The sequence below is a fragment of the Amblyomma americanum genome, chromosome 7 (assembly GCF_052857255.1).
Source record: "Amblyomma americanum isolate KBUSLIRL-KWMA chromosome 7, ASM5285725v1, whole genome shotgun sequence".
Taxonomy (NCBI): Eukaryota; Metazoa; Arthropoda; class Arachnida; order Ixodida; family Ixodidae; genus Amblyomma; species Amblyomma americanum.
Window position 1 is genome coordinate 123,345,493 of NC_135503.1, and position 20,453 is coordinate 123,365,945.

At 46.5% G+C, this 20,453-nt stretch overlaps 1 protein-coding gene across 2 annotated transcripts in view; it reads right to left on the bottom strand.

The window, feature by feature from the left end:
• Nucleotides 1-20,453, bottom strand: part of LOC144097439 (putative thiopurine S-methyltransferase) — a 60,931-nt gene that overhangs the window by 13,433 nt on the left and 27,045 nt on the right. The window contains exons 3-5 of one of the 2 annotated variants that reach the window (XM_077630155.1): nt 18,031-18,160; nt 17,092-17,144; nt 7,435-7,509 (exon numbers count right to left, since the gene is read on the bottom strand). In XM_077630155.1, the coding sequence (XP_077486281.1) occupies nt 7,435-7,509; nt 17,092-17,144; nt 18,031-18,160 (258 nt within the window). The remainder of the gene's footprint in view (nt 1-7,434; nt 7,510-17,091; nt 17,145-18,030; nt 18,161-20,453) is intronic. The other variant, XM_077630156.1, reaches the window with a different exon arrangement.

Consider the following 20,453-nt stretch of genomic DNA (forward strand, 5'->3'; position numbering starts at 1 on the left):
ATTTGCTGCGCTCTCCACTTCATTCGCCGGCGCGGCACCAAAAGAGACATGCCCGCGCGGCAACGAAAAATCGAGAAGTTTTTCAGAAAAAGCTGCTCTGCCAAAGGAGAGTGCGTTGCCTTGGTCATGCTGAGTGATGCTCTCTCCATTTCGCTCGCGTGCCGCCGCCAGCGTATCGCAAGAAGGAAGTCGAATTTTTCATAAGCCGATCTCTGCATCTGACCATTGGAGAGGCGTGTCCGGCGCGAGAGTGAGAAGTAATTTATGGTTATTACTGCGTGTATGTGCGCGCGTGCCTTGGCGCGAAGAACGAACAGTAGCGCAGCTCGCCTATATATGAAGGGCGTTGACCGCTGTCCGTCAGCCAGAGCAGCTGTTAAAGCTTCAGAGGAGCGCGCCCACTCGAGTCTTAGGTCAAAACCACTCGCCCAGCCAAGCACCAGCGAGGCAGCTTGAGCCAGCCTGCGCGACAGCTTCATTGTAGTCCCCTAAGTTTAACTGTTACCGTGCACAGTGAACGAATTGTCTTTTTTTGTTTGTATCTCTCCTGTGTTAGCACATTTTAAGTGAAATGTTTTTGTTTATAGTAGTCTTTTTCGAGTGTTTTTTTTCACAAGTTTGTTATATTCTATAATGCTTTGTATGTACTCGTGCGAGTGATTGTAAATTTCTCTGTAACGTCTTTTTGCTATATGACGTTTGGGTTGGAAACAAAGGTTCACAAACAAAACATTCCCTGACTGGCGACCGGCAAAACCTGTACACCAAACGACTACCACTCTTCCCACTTGGTTTTTGGTTTCTGGCTTAGCTTGCCAAGCTAAGTCGTGGGCATCTCCTCTTAGATCGGGACCGGTACCCCGCACGCTGTAAGGGTGCCTGGGAGGGCAGTGCACGCATTATGTGCGCGAAAAGGTGATATTCTCTCGCACGGCTTTAGTAATCTGCGGTTAATTTAATGCCCCCTATACTTAATGGGTTGCCCGCTTACGCTTCGTTGCGGCCTACTAGACCATGCCATACGTCAACAGGCTCATATAACCCTTTTCAACACCGCTGCCGTCCCACAACCTCCTCCCAGCGCTCCACATTTCCTGGCTTAGCTCATCCACCTCCTTCACGTCCTATGGGGAGTGTACTCAAGTCCTTTTGCCAGCGACCTCATGCTCTGATGACACGAAGAAAGGCTGCGTATCCTAATTCTGCCCTTACCCTCAACTTATCCAGCTGTGGAAGCGTCGCAAGGTGCTTCTCGTCACAGCAAGACTGCAATCTCATAACCTTCAACTTAAGACCTCCCTTTCTTAGCTTCAAGACGATATTGGGGCACATTGTGCCTCTCACGAGTGACCTCCATGGGTTGCATCAATCAGAGGTCTCGATTGCGCGCTTCAGAAATCAACGCGAGGCCTTTTCTGACCTCTACTGGTTACCACTGGCCACCCTGCTCTGACACTTTCCAAACCTCTGACCATAAAGTACTCTCACAAATAATTCGCAACCCTTCCCGATCTTTATCTGCTCCTCTTCTCTTTTTTTACCGTGGAACCGAGAGAGAGAGAGAAAAGTGGTAGAGGAAAGGCAGGGAGGTTATCCAGTAAAATGTTCCGGTTGGCTACCCTGCACTGGCGGAGAGTGATGAGGGGGGCACAAAAGAATAAGAAGTAGAAAAATGCGGTCCGTATCAAGCGCAAAAGGTAATGACTCAAGCACTGTAAGTCATAGCCCGCCGCAGCTGTAGCCTGCACACCTTGAGGGCTGCTGACGACTGCGACCTGAGTGTAACAGATCGAGGGCCCTCCATCACAAGGCAGCGCACACGTTTCAGTGTCAAGAAAGGCTGCTTGCCGTTTAGGCTGATAATGTTGATGACAACGTAAGCATCGGACTTCTTCTCGGAAGGATGAGGCTGAGGGATTTGTTGTGCCAGCTATTGGACAGCTGCAAGCACTGGATTCAACAAATCCAGCATCTGCAGTGCATTCTGTGCAGTTGGTATGTTCATGCTGGAAAGCAGCACACGCAAGGCAATAAAGATTGGCTTCAGCATTGCAATCACGTGTTCTTGTGCGACCTGGTCTGGTTTTTGACGTACTACCCGACCAGCAGTAGGCTCAACACACTGGGTGCGCGGTTACTGTTCTATCATTGAGGATGTGGAGTGCTTCGGGAGTGATGGCCAAGTCACTTGCCGGTCCCGGTCTTGGACCGGAGGTGTGACTTAAGCTTGATTAGCAATGGGCTCGGGACTCTGAGTACGCAATAAATGTTTGGTCACTGCGGGTGTGTGTAGCTCCGGCAGGGATGGCCAAGGCCCGTCTGCGACAGCCATTTGTGCCTTGCCAATCGTATTGCTCCCAATCTTTAAAGTAGTATGCGGAGGGGGAGGACAAGTTGCGGAAATTCTTGGACGATCCTTTCCAATGCTCGCTACACTTTTAGTAAGTCTGTGACGAGGGCAACGACGTCGTCACAAAATAGCGGCCGCTTCTCTGTGTGTGGAATCGTCTCTAGTCATTTGTTTGAGTATCGCCCTTTCCCTTTTCAGGCGAGGACACTCTTTAGAGGCAGCGTCATGAGGGCCGCGGCAATTTGCACACGTAAGGACTGTTTCCCGGGAAGAATCGCCGCTGTGTGGCTGAGTACACCGTAAGCACACGACGGGGAAATTGCACACACTACTCACGTGTCCTATATTCATGCATTTCCGGCACTGTAAAGGCTTCGGGACGAAAGGCCTAAATGCATGCCGAAAGTGCCCAACCTTCACGTACGTTGGAATGCAGTCCCCTTGGAAGGTCAACTTGATGCACTTTGTCCTTCCAAGATGCTGAGCTTGCAGTATGGCTACACCGTCGGTAGCTGGTTCAATCAAAATGGGCCGATCAGAGTCACGGATGGCTACGTCGTCGTCGTAAATGACGCCTGCTGTAGTGCCACTGCCTAGAAGGACATGGGGACGAAAGCTGATGCCGGCGAGCGTTCTGATGTTGCTCAAATGTTTCAAGCGCGTTCCGGTCCGTGACATAAATGGCGACGACATTCCTAAAACGGTTCACCCTCAGATCTTTAATTGCTCCCTGGACGCGGGCCTCCAGGAACGCAAAGGTGGCTTGCCTATTGATGTGGTTGAGATTGTCGTTGGGAGTCTCTGGCACAAATAGGACGGTATGTGCAGATGATTCTCGCTCCGTAGTGACCGTGGACGTACTCGACGACGACCTTTGCGCAGTCTCCGTTTGGCCTTCTTGCTTACGACTCTGATGAAGCCGTCGTCAGCCGAAGAGTCACCACTGGTGGCCGAGAACACCACGGTGGCCTGGCTGCTTGCGTCATTCGGGGGACCAAGACGTTTCCTCTGGGCGGCAGCGGCTGACCGACCGGACTGAAGTTCAACAGCGCCCATTTCCATCACCGTCACCAAAAAAGAAACAGTGCTTTCATTATAATGTCGTACAAGAGGAAAAAACTGAAGAGGCGAAGGGATGGTGTTCTGCTCTAGAGCCACTTCATCGTCTTCCTAACCTGGACCTGAAAGAGTAGAAAGACAGCGACCTCGACGACCCTTTAACTTACCACGAGCTTGAGGCTGTGTTTATCGATAGTGACACTCGGTCTGGTCCTGGTGAGGATGCCAACCCATATTTAATCTCGGCAACCTTGTCCAGAATGCAAAACAACCCTTCTCACCCTCTCAAACACCGCTTGAGAGGAAGGTTCTGTCCTTTCGTCCTGAACTCTCTCACTCTTGTCCCTCCTTCATAAAGCTGGAAATCCACCTGCGCTTAAATCACCGGCAAATTTTTCTCACTTCTTGTTTCGGCAAGTTAACATATGGTGCTTACTACGCTTGGTCGGCATTTGGAAGCGGCTAACTCACTTCCTGACAACCTCTTGGCTTTCACCTTGAAGAGTCTTCCCATGAACTGTTTCTCATTCTTCAGCACTCTTCACCTGCGGTAGTTGTCATCATGAAGCCAAGAACACAGTCGACGGCACTCCCGTCTCGGTCACTCATAACAACACCTCTTTCTAGATTCCACTATGTACCCTGCGAGCGTTCCTTTGTAACAGCGAGGCATGTTTCTGGGTATTAGACCACTTCTATGCCTCATCATCCCACCCAGGGTACCCTTCCCAGAGCGAACTTCTTTCACCTCCCCCCTTTTATTATTGTCATTGATCGCCTCGCTGTTTAGATGTCAGCTATTGTCGATTTTGATCATTTCTTTTTTGCTAATGACATCACACTATGGTGCTTCTACAGGTCTTCTGGTCATATGCGAGGCACTTGATAACAGGGCCTGGACATAAATGTTTTCCTTTCTTGCCCAGGCAGTTTTTATTCCGCTACCACATAATAATAATAATAATAATTGGTTTTTGGGGAAAAGAAATGGCGCAGTATCTGTCTCATATATCGGCAGACACCTGAACCGCGCCATAAGGGAAGGGACAAAGGAAGGAGCGAAAGAAGAAAGGAAGAAAGAGGTGCCGTAGAGGAGGGCTCCGGAATAATTTCGGCCACCTGGGGTTCTTTAATGTGCACTGACATCGCACAGCACACGGACGCCTCAGCGTTTAAATTTTCCTTCATAAAAACGCAGCCGCCGCGGTCGGGTTCGAACCCGGGAACACCGGATCAACACACAAGCCCGAACTTCTACTAACGCGCCATCCCTATCAACGAGCTGACAACTAACTGATCTCTCTTAACAGGCACCCTAGTCTCCAAAGTCTCTCATTGCAGCGTATTTGGCATGCTGCGAACAAGGCGTGAGCCCTTTGTACGCCTGTTCCTACCGGTCATTCAGTCACCAACCTGTTCGGACGCGTCGGGAGGCGGTCTTCTGGCCTCTTCGCGCTGCGCTTCATGCTACTCGTTCACTGGCGCTTAACAAATTTCTTCACTTTATATTATATGTCGCATTAAACCACAGCAAGCTGAGCGATCTTAGCATGGCTTTCCACGGAATCTACAAGAGTGCTCTTAGCCGCCTCAACACCACCTTTACCAATAAGTTTTATGCCAATTGTAGCTTCCATTCTCTTCGCACTCTCATTTCACTTCACCAGGACTCACAAGTGGAGCGCCTCTCGAGTACAGCTCATGGGCAATGGCTTCTCAACCCGGCAACAGTTTGCCCTATGAAGACGTCCGCTCTTCCTACTCTCCCCATGGCACAGACTTCTCACCTCATTTCTACTATATGTCTCTTGTACTGCATGCTGGCCGTCGATAGAATGCTGCCACCCGTCATAGTTTCGCTCTCGGTACTCATGAAGTGACGTGTACGGATGCCTCTTACTTGGCATCCAGAGGCTGCTGGAACCAGGCCCTGTTTCGTCCTCTTCTTTCTACCCCTTAAACTCAAACTAGTGTTCGGTCCTACACGCGCCAGTAATTGTGTGGCTTGATGTTCTATCCAAAATTCGTGCCATTCTGCCTTTTCATTTTCACTCACCTGCGCCTCATTTTTGAATCTACACTAATCCCGAGGTGGCCATTCGTACCATTCAGTCTAAAGAACTCCCGCCTGATTTCTCTGAGGAACTCGAGGCCGCACTTGGTTCACTGCAGCCTTGACTTGTTTCCATCTGTTGGATTCCTGGGTACTGGGGCTTGAGGGCAATGACTTCGATAATCAGCTTGTCGATCAGACTTATCCAGCCAGAGCTCATCCCCTGGCCTAGACAATCAGAGGTAGGGTCGCAACTGTCCATTGATGCCACCAACAAGAGTATTACAGTGATCTATGCATCGATCGCAAGCTTTACCTTGACCCATATCCTAGTCTTTCTGTGCGCGAGGCTCACGCTATACAACAGGTACATTTCAACAGTCTTGTCACGCCTACGCGGCTTTATCTGTACCAATTCCGTCACGACCATTGATGTCTCCACGGTCATGTCCCTTGTGTCGACTACTTCCTCTGTTTATTCTCTTTCTGACTGCTCTGCAGTCGAATTTCTTGTCGACCTCTTCCCCACCCGTCCGGACCTGGCTGGAGCGGCTTGCTTAAGGGCTGAAGGCGAAGACCAATCGATATTGATCGTGCAGCAAGCCGTCGACATATTAGGCGCCTAAATATTGCGCCGGAATAAAGTGCCTTTATACTATTACTGCTACTGTGCATGGACAGCGCAGCTGAGTAAGGATATTTATCGTCGTTAATTGCGGTACGTATGTTTCCATTTTCCTTTAGATTCGAAGCATGACGCACACAGCTGGAGCAGGAGCCGCTTGCTCACTCGCTTGATCGTTTCTCATCTTCTTATATTACCATCTGCACCGCTTTTATTATTCCTTTAGAGAATTCCTTCACGGTAGCCAATCAGCCCCTAACTGGCCCATCAAAGCAGCGCTGGAAAACTACCTCTAATTGACATTCAAACAACCAGCATGACGCAAGTTTAGTGCACCTCACGTTTACGCGGCCGGAACTTTTTTATATTCTTATGGGGGCGCTTTTGAAGTATTTACCATTTGTTTTTGGAACTGATATTGTAATAGATTGAAAGAGCTGTCTTCAGCGATAGCCTCCTGCTTAGCACCTGAGTGCACAGCCAGTGATCCTCCTCGTGGGTTTGGTCGCAGTTGAATGCGGGACCGCGAGGGCGCAAATATGGACCTTTATAAAAGCTCTTTCGTGGTAATATGCTTTTTGTGTGAGGTCCTGATCTCATGAGTTTTTCCTCTCCTTGCTTACAACTCTGTCCTACCTGAGCCTATATTGGGCAGTCCACCATAAAGTAACTACGCGCCTTGCGGCTAATGAGAGCTAGGACGCCCTCCACCCCTCCTGCCTTTGCCGCCTTACTCGATTTCTACTCGAATTCTTACGGCTGCACTACATTCGCCGCCACTCGACCCATGAACTGGGAGTAAAAGCTTCACTTCAAAAAAACAGACGGATAAAAGTTTTCTACACGGCGTAAGCACATAAATATTGTTCCTTATTCAGCCCCTTATTTTAACAATTCTGTTCAGTGAATATCTTGTGTTTACCATGCCTGTCACTAATTCAAGACGAGAGACATTTTCGCTACTATTTTTCTGCTGAAGAAACTTCGCTGGATAATCATTCATTCCACTGATATATTGTCTAGAGTCTGCAGTGCGAGCTGAAGGCAAGTGTGAAATATTCTATGCACCCACAAAAGCGAACCCTCATTAAGGCCGCACTTGGTCGTTCTATTAAAACGCGTCGTCCATGGAGTGCATTGGACCTGAAGAGGATGGATGCTTTTGTTTGCTGCTAAAAAACTTCAGCACGCTCTAAATACGCGCGGCAGAAACAATGCAAAAATTACTGTCTTCACTGTACACATAATTGAGGCGTGGTGTTTTTCGCCAAATGAACAAAAATGCTCAGTGCTGCCCCCACAAAACACTCTCTTTCCGCCCCAGCAAGCCCATTAAAGGCGGTTCACCTTGCACGGTCTTCCTTCTTGATCGCAGTGAATCCGGATCTGTCCCACACAATGTCCACGGGTCCAATGCATTCCCTAAGAAATAAAGGAAAGCGGAATCGAACTTGCTTAGCCTGGTTCTCTCACGCCCTCAAGAGGAGAACAGGTGCAAGACTTAGGTGTAAGGCATAGGGTAGCGATAATCGCAGCTCCCTATCCCGTACCACGCTGGGAATGCTAGAGGCCAGGTTCTTGTAAAAAGTTTCCTCGGCGGGGAACTGCTTATCACCTGAAGCTGCTATTGAGTTTCTTGTACAACATAGCAACTCAGTATACGTGCTTGGTGTATTGAAAAAAAACCGTAAAGTTTAAGGCCAGCAAGAATACGTGAGCAATATTCGAAAATGAATTGGTTTGTATGAAACGTGCAGAGACTTCAAGATAAGAATGATGTTTCGGCGTCATTCATGCGGTGGTTTCATTATTAAAGATGAGGCAGAGTCGTGAAACCAATCGGTTGGAAGTTGTAAATGCTGCGCCTTAAGCGATTTTTGTCCATTTGTAAAGTTGCTTCTTTCGGAGAGGTAGTGCGTAACCATAAGCACTATTCAATTTCGAGACTTACTCTACAGGCCCACCGTTCCACCTAATCATCCCTAAATGTGCAGGAGTTCAACCTAAGTGAGAAACGTAGAGCTGCAACCGTTCGAGGCAAGAGGTGAATGAAACCAAATTTCTTGGCAGTGGTGGGAAGGAAACCTCTGTCTCAGTGGCTGGGAGGCAGGCGTGCTATCTACTGGACGGCAGATTTTTAGTTCATTACTGTGTTAATTTCCCTTAAGAAACTATTGCCTGAAATAACTGTAGAAGAGCCTGTTTACAGGCAACTGGTCTCTCGAAAAATCGATGAAGTTGTCACTTACTGCATTACGCCTAAACACTCAGGTACACATGACTGAGTCTAAAAAACATTTGGCGAACAGCATCACCAACATATTTGCGAATATCTCAGACATCAGTAACAGTACGACGAACAGCGATTCAGCGTTCGACATGCTAAGTAAACCAAACAGCTCTAGGAAGTCATGCGGAACACCATTACAAATTTCGCCCGAAGAAACCGAGCTCCATGGTTATCTAAAGGCAGTTTTTCTACAAATTTCTGTACACAACTTCACAAATGAAACCACATCCCTGTAATCTGCAACAGCGTCGGGCTTTCTACATATCAGGCATTTGACATCACTTAGTTAAAAATATTTCGTTTTCTGTTATCCATGCGTTTACTGCGAAACCCCCGCTTTAAAGACGAGTGTTTTCACTCTAGGCTGTGGAGGAATTTGAATGTTTTACATGCTTTAATACAGTTAGCGCCGGTCAAGAGTGTAATGACCGGCGCTCAGGAAAAGGCAAGAGTACTTAAACAATGGCTCTGTAACCAGTTTTCTTGTAACACTAGTTGGATACTCCACTGAGAATTGCATACATACAATCGGGTTGCTTTGAGAATTTTACTCAGAGAATCAGACATTTTATCAGTGAGGTGACAAGCAGTTGATACAACCAGCATCGAAAAAATATGCACCCGATTTCCGCAATTAATCAGGTGCGAAGTAGATGCGCTAGCACTGCTTCCCCCCCAGTATATTTCTGTAAGCGACGCAAAGTGCACCGGCATTAAAAGAGGCCGCTCGGCCTTCTCATCGAGTAAGACGCGCCACCGTCTCCGCGCTTTAAGCTCACTGAGAGAGAGAGCAGGGGCGGCTTGCACGAATCAAATAAGAGTCTTATTCTCAGTCAACGGCCTCACGGACCATTCTCGGCCTCGACGTTAGTAACACATTTGACAACGCATCACACAAATATGCCACGGCACGAGCACGCCCCCTAAATGAACCAATCGAACGAACACGTGCTCTAGCATCGCAAAATAAAGTTCACGTAGAACGAGACCAAATGCCATTTTTAGCTCCATTCTACAATCACATCACTCAGCCATATAATAACATAATCCACATACACTACTGGATAATATATATATACTTTGCATTTGATCAACCTATTCGCCACAGTTCTGATGAGGATCAACAACATCTTTGAGCACGATTTGCCACCTCGTAGCTAGTACATTAATTATTATTTTATTATCTGCATTTCTAAGCTTATTGGACACTAGGCGGAGATTTTTTTTTCAGCATTATATCATCTGCACTTTTTGGTACCAGTGTCGAGAGCGAGCATAAAAAAGAGAACATCATGTTGTGATCATATTTTATTTTAAAGATCCGCTGTAGAAATCGGCGTGCTTCATGGTTAAACATTTTGTAAATTGATACAGCGAGACCGTCAGGGCCTTCCGACTTTCCATATTTTAAATTGTTAACAACCTTTACGACTTATTTTAAAGTAATAAAATGCAAGAGGGTTGTTTTTCTGAGCTTCTATTGTAATAATGAAAAGAGGCCATCTTAGAGTTAAACATGTCAGCCCTCTGGCCTGAAAAGAGCTTTCTGTAACCGTCACAGGCAGCGGTCATAATTTCTGCGTCATCGCTAATCCCCATCCAATAAATTCGTGTACATTGTTAAGATTTGAATAAGCATGCCTTTTTTCAACACTAACAGCCCTCTTCATAGTGGTTCTAAGCGCACCCTGAAAATTTCCTTATTCGTCGTTTACAGTTGGCATTTAATGGTACGCCTGTGCTCGCTGCATACCACGGAGAGAATTCCTTTCGCAGTAGTGCTCTGAAACATTTTTCCACCTCGCTCTGACACATTATTTAGTTTGAAACCTCACCTGCTATCGTTCTTGCATTTATTTTCAAGACTTCTGAACTGTTCCCATTTGACTCTGCATTTTTTTCGTTCCCTATTTTGTATCACTCCTCTTTCATCATGCACAATATCTGTAAGAACCTAGTGGTTGAACATCTGACCATTTAGTTTCCAGACGCCGCGGCTAAAATCTGCTGTCTCCTCTTTTCTTTTCACAAGAGCGGCAGGCACTAGAGAATGGTCACTAAAGGACAAAGCACTCTCATCATGATCTCTAAAAACGTAACAGATACAATTATACATGAACACGATCTAAAAAGACATGACAAGTAGCCTGAAAATCGCTCTACCAATTTAACGGCAGCATTTCGAAACAGTTTGACAAAAGTATATAAGGTAAAGAGGACGAGCGCCGAACACACCTTTCGGACTCTTTCTCTTGAAGTGTATCGCCATTTCTACTGTCTAGCTAGTCAATATACGCAACAATTTGAGGATAGGTCACTCTCTCCGGTATATCACCCAGACCTAGACCATTTATTACGACATTTGTGCAATCGTACTAGTATCTGTAAATTCTTGTTTGCTTGATTTGTTATGGCGAGACCAACCCAAAATTTTCAAACGTATGCAGTAAGTAAAGTATTCTTCTTGCATCTTCATTTGTTGGTTCAAAAATAGAGATATTTCGCCACTTGTGGGCCTGGAAAATAGAGTTATATGCAAACCCCGATAGGCAGTGCACATAGTGAGAGCCTCAGCAACTTCCAGATCCTGTCCAATTACCAAGGTGTACCCAGCAGCTTTTCCTGCAGCATGACATAAGCATTCGTTTTATCGTTTAAAACCGAGAGAACAGACGAAGCAGTCACAAGGAAGAAACACACAGACGTGGACGAAGCTTGTGTTTCTTCCTTGTGTCTGGTTCTCTGCTGCCGGTTTTAAGTGATCATGCACCAACTAGCTCAACAATATACCTTATTGTGGTTTTATCGTGCCATAAACGGTTGCACCATTGATATACTCGGTGAAAGCTTCAATTTCACTTCGTCTCTTGTAAGGCCGCAGTGTCAAAGTCATAGAGTAAACAAAACAATATAAGGGTTGCTGGAATAAATATCTCATTAAAACAAACAATCTTCACTAACAATGCCGAGCGGTTGACGGCCACCTTTTCAAAAGGCGCGCAGTCAGGTGACCAAGGCACAGTTCACTCAATTAGGAGACTTTGTCGCTTTTTTTAAGGTGCAACAAACTCGTTTGATATGGCGGCGATTTTTCTTTCCTATTTGCACTTCACATCCGCGTTCAATACTCGGAAATAATATTCAATACCGGCGTCCATTACCTCATCGTAGCGTCGTTTGGAAGACGTCACCTCCACATCCGAGAGTACGAGCGTAGATCCCATTCGCTTTCTCGCCGCGGCCACGTTTCGATGCAAGCAAAACGGAAAAGGTTCCCATTTGCTGTGCGATGCCAGTGCACGTTAAGATCTCCAAGTGGTCAATATTATAACCTTTGTCCGTAAAGTTTCGAGACTGATTTATTTTCTTCTCTAGAAATGAATCGCCAAAAGAAATGTTGGCACGTAGGTTTAGCGCCATCTTTTCGGGCTTACCTGAGCTATTTATGTTAATTGCTGTGGCAGCTGCTAGATTAGAGTGCATGTAGAAAAATACGTTGTGACTAGTGGTCAGCGCATTCTACTGCGAGTGAATGTGGAGAGATGAACGTCCGCCTCAAACAGCGTGCAAACATAAAATTCAATTTGAAGCTTGGCAAGACAGCCACATTGACGTATGAGTTCCGTCGTGACGATTACGACAACAAGAAATTATCGCGGGCGCGAGTTTTCGAGTGGCTCAAGAGGTCCGTTTCAGGAGAACGCCGGTGGAAGCCGACACAAGGCAGGGGTGCTCTTCAACCTCACAGAATGAAAACAACGTGGCTCGGATCAAGGAAATCGTACATAAAGACCGCACCATTACATTCCGCATGCTATTAGATGCTCCCGACAATATTAAGACACCATGCCACCAAAGTTTTCCTGAAAACTTGGGGAGACGAAAGCTGAATGCCAGACTTGTGCCGCGCAGCCTCACACAGGACAACAAAGACGCGCGGGCATCAGTGAGCGCTGATTTTCTCTTCGAGGCAGAGAACGGTGGTGCATTCGTCGACAGCATCATTACTGAAGACGAAATATGGTGTTTTCGTTACGATCCTCAAACAAAGAGGCGGAGTGCCGAACGGCGGTCTACAAGCTCTCCGGAGCCGAGAAAGACGATATGATAGTTTCTTTTAGGCCAGAGGTGTCACACACCACGAGTTCGTCCCACAAAGGCAGACGGTGAATCAGGAGTTTTATATCCGCGTGCTCCAACACATGCGTGATGCACTGCTACGCCGTCGCCCTGACTTATGGGCATCTGGACAATGGAGCCTAATCCATGACAACGCAAGGCCGCACACTGCTCTCAGCGTGACGAAATTTCTCGAAAAGCACAGCATTACTGTACTTCCCCATCCGCCTTACTTGCCTGACTCCTCCCCATGCGTTTTTTTCCTGTTTCCTTGTCTGAAGAGAGCCCTAAAAGGTCGCTGGATGGAGAGCGCTGAGGGCATTCAAGACGCCACGACAAAGGAGCTGACAGCCCTGCCAAAAGAAGCGTTTTTCAACTGTTTCCTAGACCTCAGGAAGCGTTGGAAGCTGTGTATAGACTGCAAGGGAGACTGCTTCTAAGGGGTGCTGCGCAAACTATTTCAATGTTAAACGTATTTTTAATAAACTCAGTCTCGGATCTTTGCGGACAAAGGTTGTATTTCAGAGCCACGTATTATGGAGCCCCGACGGTTGGACCCGCGCTCTCGGAGGAAGAGGATAAACATTATTTCCATCTACAAAAGTAGCAGATAGTGTGTGGTATAGCCCCATCACGTGGCCATGAACCCGAAGCGTTCGGCGACTTCTACTTCTGTTTTCTCAACCCCGATCTGTGCGTCCGAAGTAAAACTGAGCAATGCGGCTTCCCACTGGTCTGGATTTGAGAGCTGCAAACCCCAATTATTATTATTATTATAAACCTCGAGGAGGTAACTCCCGAGGGCAAGCCCAGGGTATGCGGGATAGGGTGGCATGTTGGCCACATAGTTTACAGGAAGGGTAGTAGGCTGTAGGGTATACGCGGGCATATATCGCGGGGTTGGGGAAGGTGCTCGTTTGGTGTGTTTTGCTTCGCGAAGAAGGCGGCGCACGGGGATGAATTACAGAGCTAAAGCCCACCTCTAAGCTGCAGCTGTACCTCACATAGAGCAAATTCTGAGGACGCTTAAGTCTACTTACGTGGAGGAATGCGAAAGCATGTGTTTTGAGGAAAGGAAAGGTTTTTGGAAAGGAAAGGGCGCAGTAGCTATCGCATCTCGACAACTCGGTGGACACATCAACTGCACCTGAAGGGATGATGCAGTCTCAGAAAGCATGCGATTGAAGGCTCATATGTCCCCGGAACGCTGTACGACGGATAGTTGCTCAAAATGTTCGTGAAAGTACTCGGGAATACTGCCATGACATTGAGGTCAACCGGTGACGACATCGCTGGGATTTCGTCTGGACCTCCGATATCTGTTGCTCAATCCAGCGTCGTCGCATTGGCGCAAGCAATTTTCTGCCGGCAGTCTCTTTCAGTCCTTCTTCTTGTCTGCACGTGGCAACGATTGTGACTCAGCTCGGGCGTGACGTCATCACTCTAAATTTTGCGTTATCCTGGCACGTCATCTCGGATACCCGCTGCCGGATTCGATTCTCATCTTGACCCGAACTCTTTGGCAGCGAAAGCTGCACTGCACTAGCCGGAACGATTTCGCCCCTGTTGGCCATCTGCTCCTACAACGCGAGCTCTAGCTTCTCCACAGGTGCGCCGCGCGTGCCGTCACAACTGCGCCGCAGCCGCCGACTTCGCCGTTTCGCCCCCTCCCCGTTGCGCGTTGACGCCACTACTACTAGGTGCCTTAGTGCGCATGCGCATGGGGTTTAATGAACACGGGAGGCGATGCGCTCGGCCGTCAGTTGCAAGCCTTGGAAGAAGAGAAGCCTTGCCCGTTGCGACAGCAACGTACGCTTCGGGAAGTGGACTCGGCAGATCCCGAAGTCGTTTCTTGGTATAAGGCAAGCCGGGAGCCTTAAAAAGAGGGTGCAATGAACCAAGAGAGCGGCGTAGAGTCCAGAGGAGCGCGAAGCGTGAACCGCCACGTGGTGCCGACAGGATGTGGAAAGGAAGAGGACAGGCTCCTAGCCGCTTTCACTATGTATACTAGATATAGCAGAGCTAAACCACCGCTGATTTTTTCCTTACACTTAACTTATTCCAATTACTCATGATATATGACGGCTGACGTCAGGCACCTAGTGACACCAGTCCAACGAGCAGAAAAATATTTAGAGAACACTAAGGGCCCTCTCACACTGGTTCAAAAATCCGGCGAGCGAAGAGGATTCGGCCGCTTTGATGCCGAGCGAGGCGGAAAGCGGCGCAGCGAGGGCGATCGGGCTGGACCCGAATTTTTCGCGTTCGCCGCCGCCGCCGCGACAAACATGGCGGCGCTCTTCGACGCACGACCCCTCGCCTCGGAATGAACTCGTCGTTGTTGCGGCTTTTTTCAGCGCGTTCACTGGCCATAAATCGGACACCGGTCCATCGCTTGGTCTCACCTAACCTATAAGCAAACGTATAAGTGATAAATTTGCATTATTGTTTATATAGAGTGACGGTTATGCCGATATTAGGCTTAAGAGGGGCGCCAACCTGAGAACCAGATGGCGCCACTAGGCTTGGCGTTTCGTTGCGAGTCTGCTTACGCACAACTAAAAATGGAAATGTGCCTGCGTTTACATACGTAAGTGTGCATACTGTTATGCTACACTGACAGCATCGATTTATGCTCTTTTCTAACCATATCTGTGTACGCCGCGAGCGGTGACGTGGTGGCCGTGAAGTGTGTGGAAAAGCGAGAAACAGCAGCGGCGCGGTGGTTCCGCCTCGCCCGGGTGTCTGCACATGAGAACAGGTGCTAGTTTTCCCGGCGAGCCAATCCGCTTTGCTCGCCGGATTTTTGGTGTCTACACATTGGTACAAGTCCTAGTTTTCCCGGCGAGCGAAGCGGATTCGCTCGCCGGATTTTTGGACAAGTGTGAACGCGCCCTTATGCACCGTCTTAAGGGTATGGCATGATAGAAGTCTGTGGTCCTCTTGTATTACACACATAATCATTAGAATATAGTCGCAAGAAACCTCTTCACGAGAAAGACCACACGACATACATACATACCCCTCTCGTTTCTGTACCGTGTTAACGTGCCTTGTGTGCCCTAGACGGTAATGCGTCTGGCTCGCAGCGCAAGGAACGTGGGTATAAATACCGCTTGACACAATTTTTGGAGAAAATATTTCAGTTAAATAATTAGTTATGATGTGAAATCATTCGACACATGCAAGTGCAGCTTTCTCAGCCAAAAATTTTGAAATCTGGAAAATTTTGAAGCACTTATAGAAATATAAAAGTAATGGTCCATAATTTTGATATATCGCAAAATATTTCTCAAAGTGTTTCCAGCGATCGTATCGAACAATTAGGACTGCCATAGCAAAAAATAGAAAGCGCTTTTGACAATAGCCAAAACTTGAATAGCAAAGAAAAAATACAAGACTTACGTCGGGCTACCTGCGGATATAGTGATTGTTATAGAAAATCTTACATTAAATGAAACAGCTGCTTTTATAAACGGTTGCCCGGTCTAAAATACTTTTGTCCAGAATTACTGGCTATGTTGTGTCCTATTTAGTAAGTTTAATTCCACGCATGATGACGCGTTTCGGATTGCAAAATATTTATTAAAGCGAAAATATCACTAGGCTATGTAGACAAGGTCATGTCCGCAAAACGTGTCCGCCGCACTTGTGAGGAACTTATTTTCTGTAACGACAGACGAATGGTTGTAATCGAAAAAGGTTGATTTGAGGATGCTGCGCAAAAAAAATTATGTCGATAGAGATATTAGTTTAATAATTAGAGCCAAAAATGTCCCAAAAGTGGGCGGAGCCAGGGCAATGTGTGGCGCCAAAATTTAAAAACCAGAAGTGTGGGCCGAGCCACAGCATGGAGCCAAATTTTAAAACCAAGCATTGTGAAAACAAAGACTATGAAAACTCTAAATGGGCAAGTGATGAAACATGATTACATTAGACAAATAATTTTCGTAATTGAGAAATTGTATGAATTTAAATCGGTGCTTAATCGAGTAAATGTGAGGAGAAGGGACAAGACAAGCAAAGAGAGGCCACGAGTGAAGCAAAGAGAGGTAAAAAGTGGCAAATAGAAACGAAGAGGCGACAATACTTTCGCATTTCTCCAATGATGGTTACAGCAGTAACCTCAAACGTTCTTTTTTCCGTCAGAAGGAAAATGCAGACGACCCGTAGTAGGTGGTTATTAGTCCACGGCTCACAACGACCTTAGTAGCCAGTTAAATGACTCAGTTTTGAATGCCCTGGTCCCAGCTGACCAACACGGCCTCCCATTGCTCGAGTCTAGGAGCTTGGATTAGAGATTCGCGTTAACGTGGGCTCTGTGGGGTGTTTGAAATTCGCTCGCGAAATCATATGGCTGTACATCATAAGCCAGACGACCAATCAGAATTGTTCGCTCACGGACAACTCCGCCGACGCCAGATTTTTTGCGACAAACGACCTTAATGCTATCGTGTAAAACGTTCGCTGCAGCCGCGCAGCCTCAATGGTGCAATCCATAGCGCTAGCTCCTTTAGACAAGACACAAGTTTTCGTTTCACATTCCCCCTATTTGTCACTTTTAGCGAGACCTGAAAAGAACGCATAAGAATTACCTTTTGAAGTCGAAGATGTTGCAAACAAAAACTTGAAGGCGGTGATCGGGTGTCTGAGCAGTAAAGAGAAAAGATAAACATTAAATGTAGATATCATTGCTTTGAAAGAATTATCGCGATACAAAGACTCAGGATTCGTCAGTGCCACTAAAGTAAAGGAATAACGAAATTCATTATTGCGCCATGAAATGTCAGGGCAGCAGCTCTACCGCCTACATCTTAAGCTCTTATGCCATTATGGTTAGCTCTTGTGGTGAGTACCGGAGGGCTTCCATCGGTAAACCTCATCGATAATTGATGCTTACCATGTGCAGTGGTACCGATTCACCGGGCAACTCTTTCGGGCATAAGTGTTCACCTGCGTGTCCAGTAATGCTATACAGAAGTGCCGGTACGAAATCGGCCGCATGCATAAGAGATTGAGAGCATCCGACTATACAGCAAGTCAGCAAGTGTGGTCAAGCGTCGTGGTTATGGCCGAGAACTATAGAAGCGTCTTTCTGAGAGTGCTAGACTGCTGCGCACTAATGTGTGGAGGTCTGTGGTTCGCAATAAGTTTTGTGATGCTAGATCTCATATATCTGATTGCGGAAATGTTTACACGTTTTCTCGAACACATGCAAACCATCGAAGAGTCATTATTACTGGCACTTTTGGCTGCAACTAATGTACAGCCTGGTCTGAACACCGGATGTGCCCACCAAAACTGAATGCTTCTCAAACGATTGACTGCCCACCACTTCTCAGTCGGGTTTTTAAATTTAGCAGATATTTGGGATTCCGATCATGGCACTTGTAGTATCCGGGACGCGACAGAAGATGACTGGATGCAACGACTGTGTTACTCTGTCTTAATCAACTGAACATATCATTCCGCAGTGCGGATGCAGCAGCACGCGCCAAGAATGAAAAGCTCTTAAGGCAGCTTGTTCGCCATACCTGAATAATTTTGCAGTTGATAATGGGGCACGTGGTTTCTTCCATGCGCAGGTGGTTCTCTTCAAAGTAACTGAGCACAATTTGCTCTACAAACTCCACACCAATGACTCTGTGACCGAGGTCCAGAAACCTGCATGTGCAATGTGCAACAATTATGAGCTTTACACGCAAACTAGAAGCTTTTGTTCAATCATGGCGACTTTTGTTGACTTGTGTAATTTCAGCCTGAACGTTCGATTTATTACAAGAGCGAACAAAAACCATCTGATTAGCATTAAGACTATCTATTCTGTGTTGCTCGCCGAAACATTACATGGTTCTTAAAAAAGGGGCATGACACCGATCATAAGGCCTTTGTGCAAAGCAATAGTAGCCGTTTGTGGCTCCCTCGTGGAATGCGAATTGCGTTCATCCTTAAATACCTGTGTAGTTGAAGTACATGGGTTAATTATTTGGTTCAGAGCCTTTTTTATTACGTTCTCTAAAGCAGCTGATGCCATTTTTGGCTGCTTTCTTTCTTTTATCAAGATAAGTGTGTTGTGCTATATATTAGGTATACAAGACAATCCATTTAACGGAACATGATTCCGGTGGGTGCGATTGTTGCCTTGAGTCACATTTGCCGTGAACTACTCGCTATTGCTATCTGCATTTTAACTGATAAGCGGGCTATGTATATATACGCGGCACGCAGCGGCCAACAGTTAAAACCATCACTGGATTTATGCGGTTAAAGTGCTTTTACGCTCTTCCAATTGCAACAGGCATTTTGTTGACTTAAAATTTCTTCTTTCCAATTATTTTATGTATGCTTAACTGACATGTGGTTATAGACTACGTCGTTAGTTTAGACTCGCATCATTGCCAAATGAGAAGCAGGAGTACGTGAAAATAAAAAAAAACAATTCAAAGAAAATTTGCTACATGCCGTTCTCAACACCAAGGGCGACTTTGAACCGCTGTCATACGTTTACTGGCCAGTCTGCTAAAAGTACAGATCATGTGGAAAGCGCAGGGCGCTGTCCAGTAGCTTAAGCCATCTATTTTAGGAACTTTGTCGAGATGAATGGGGCGTGGTACGTGGGGAACAAAACAGACGTGCTAGAAAACAGCCTGATGATGAGTGCTTTTTTGGGCTTGCTTGCTTCAAAATAGCCTCGAACTTAGTACTGAATTCTTAAATATTACATTAAAAATATATTATCGAAGCGTTGCTTAGGCTATTGACCTTCTAAAAAGCAGTATTTCTTGGTTTTCTTAAAACATATGAACTGACCATATACAGACTAAAGGTTAACGGAAAAGCGAGCTTGTCGGTTTTCCTTACCTTTGAGGTAATTACGGAGGGCACTTAAGGCTACTTAAGTGCTTTTAATGCGAAAACGTTGTCTCATTGTGAGCGCTTTTGCGATGTTATATAAAGAGTCCTTACTTTGTAATGACACAGATACTGCTTGCCATGCAGTCGTAAGGAAACGCGCTAGGTTCGCCTCAATTCGCCAAAAAGCGACGAGGTTTTGTGGCTTTTGGTTTGCGTAGTCGTGTTGAAATCTGAAGGAACATGGTTCAGTTGACCACATTTCCAGAAGAAATTTTTTTTCTTTGCTGGAGATGGCGTTATCGGTCTACTGCTGACGTGTGTGCGAGATTATGGTGACGTCACATGGGCTTTTCGCATCACTGCTACTCATCAACGCCGCCCAGTTTCGTTTGCGATTAGCCTTATATAGCTTTCGCATAGAAAGAATAGCGATGAGGGCCATAGGGCATAAGAGATGCTCACAGGACGCGCACTGAGTGGTGAATCACGAGAAAGTCCTGCAAGTTCGAAAGTACAGCGCAAAGGAATATATACCGCATGAAGGCTCTTCATTATTCATTGCCGCTATATATCCGGGCGTCTACCAAAAGTTATTAAATGCCAGCCAGCTGGCGTTTTATAAAATTCTCTCATAAAGAGTCCTGCTTCCCTTAGCGCAATTGTTTTTTTCCGAAAGAGGATTCCTAAGACTAACAATCCTGAGATTTTGTAGCAGTGTATAGTAATAAATCGGCAGTGTACTGAAAAAAATTAACTGTATGAGCCTACTTGTTAGAGCTACTCCGAGGAAAATAACTTACTAGTTTCGAGCGCCTTATTCACTACGAAGGCCGGTTAGTTTACTAATGCCAACCATTACACCTTGCTCAGACTTTGCGCTAGAGCAGGAGGTGCAGTTATAAGTCTGCGAAAATTTCCTTGCCAATGAAAAGTAAGGCGACAGGGACGGACTGACTGCGAATGTGTGTCACTCCGTTAGTAATGTCACTCCGTTAGTAATGCTGCGTGGTCGCTTTGCTTCGTCGCTGATCAAGCAGTTGCCATATACGGAAGCCTCTTCTAACCTGACGTGTCTAGCGAATTTTTAGTAGTCAAAAAAAAA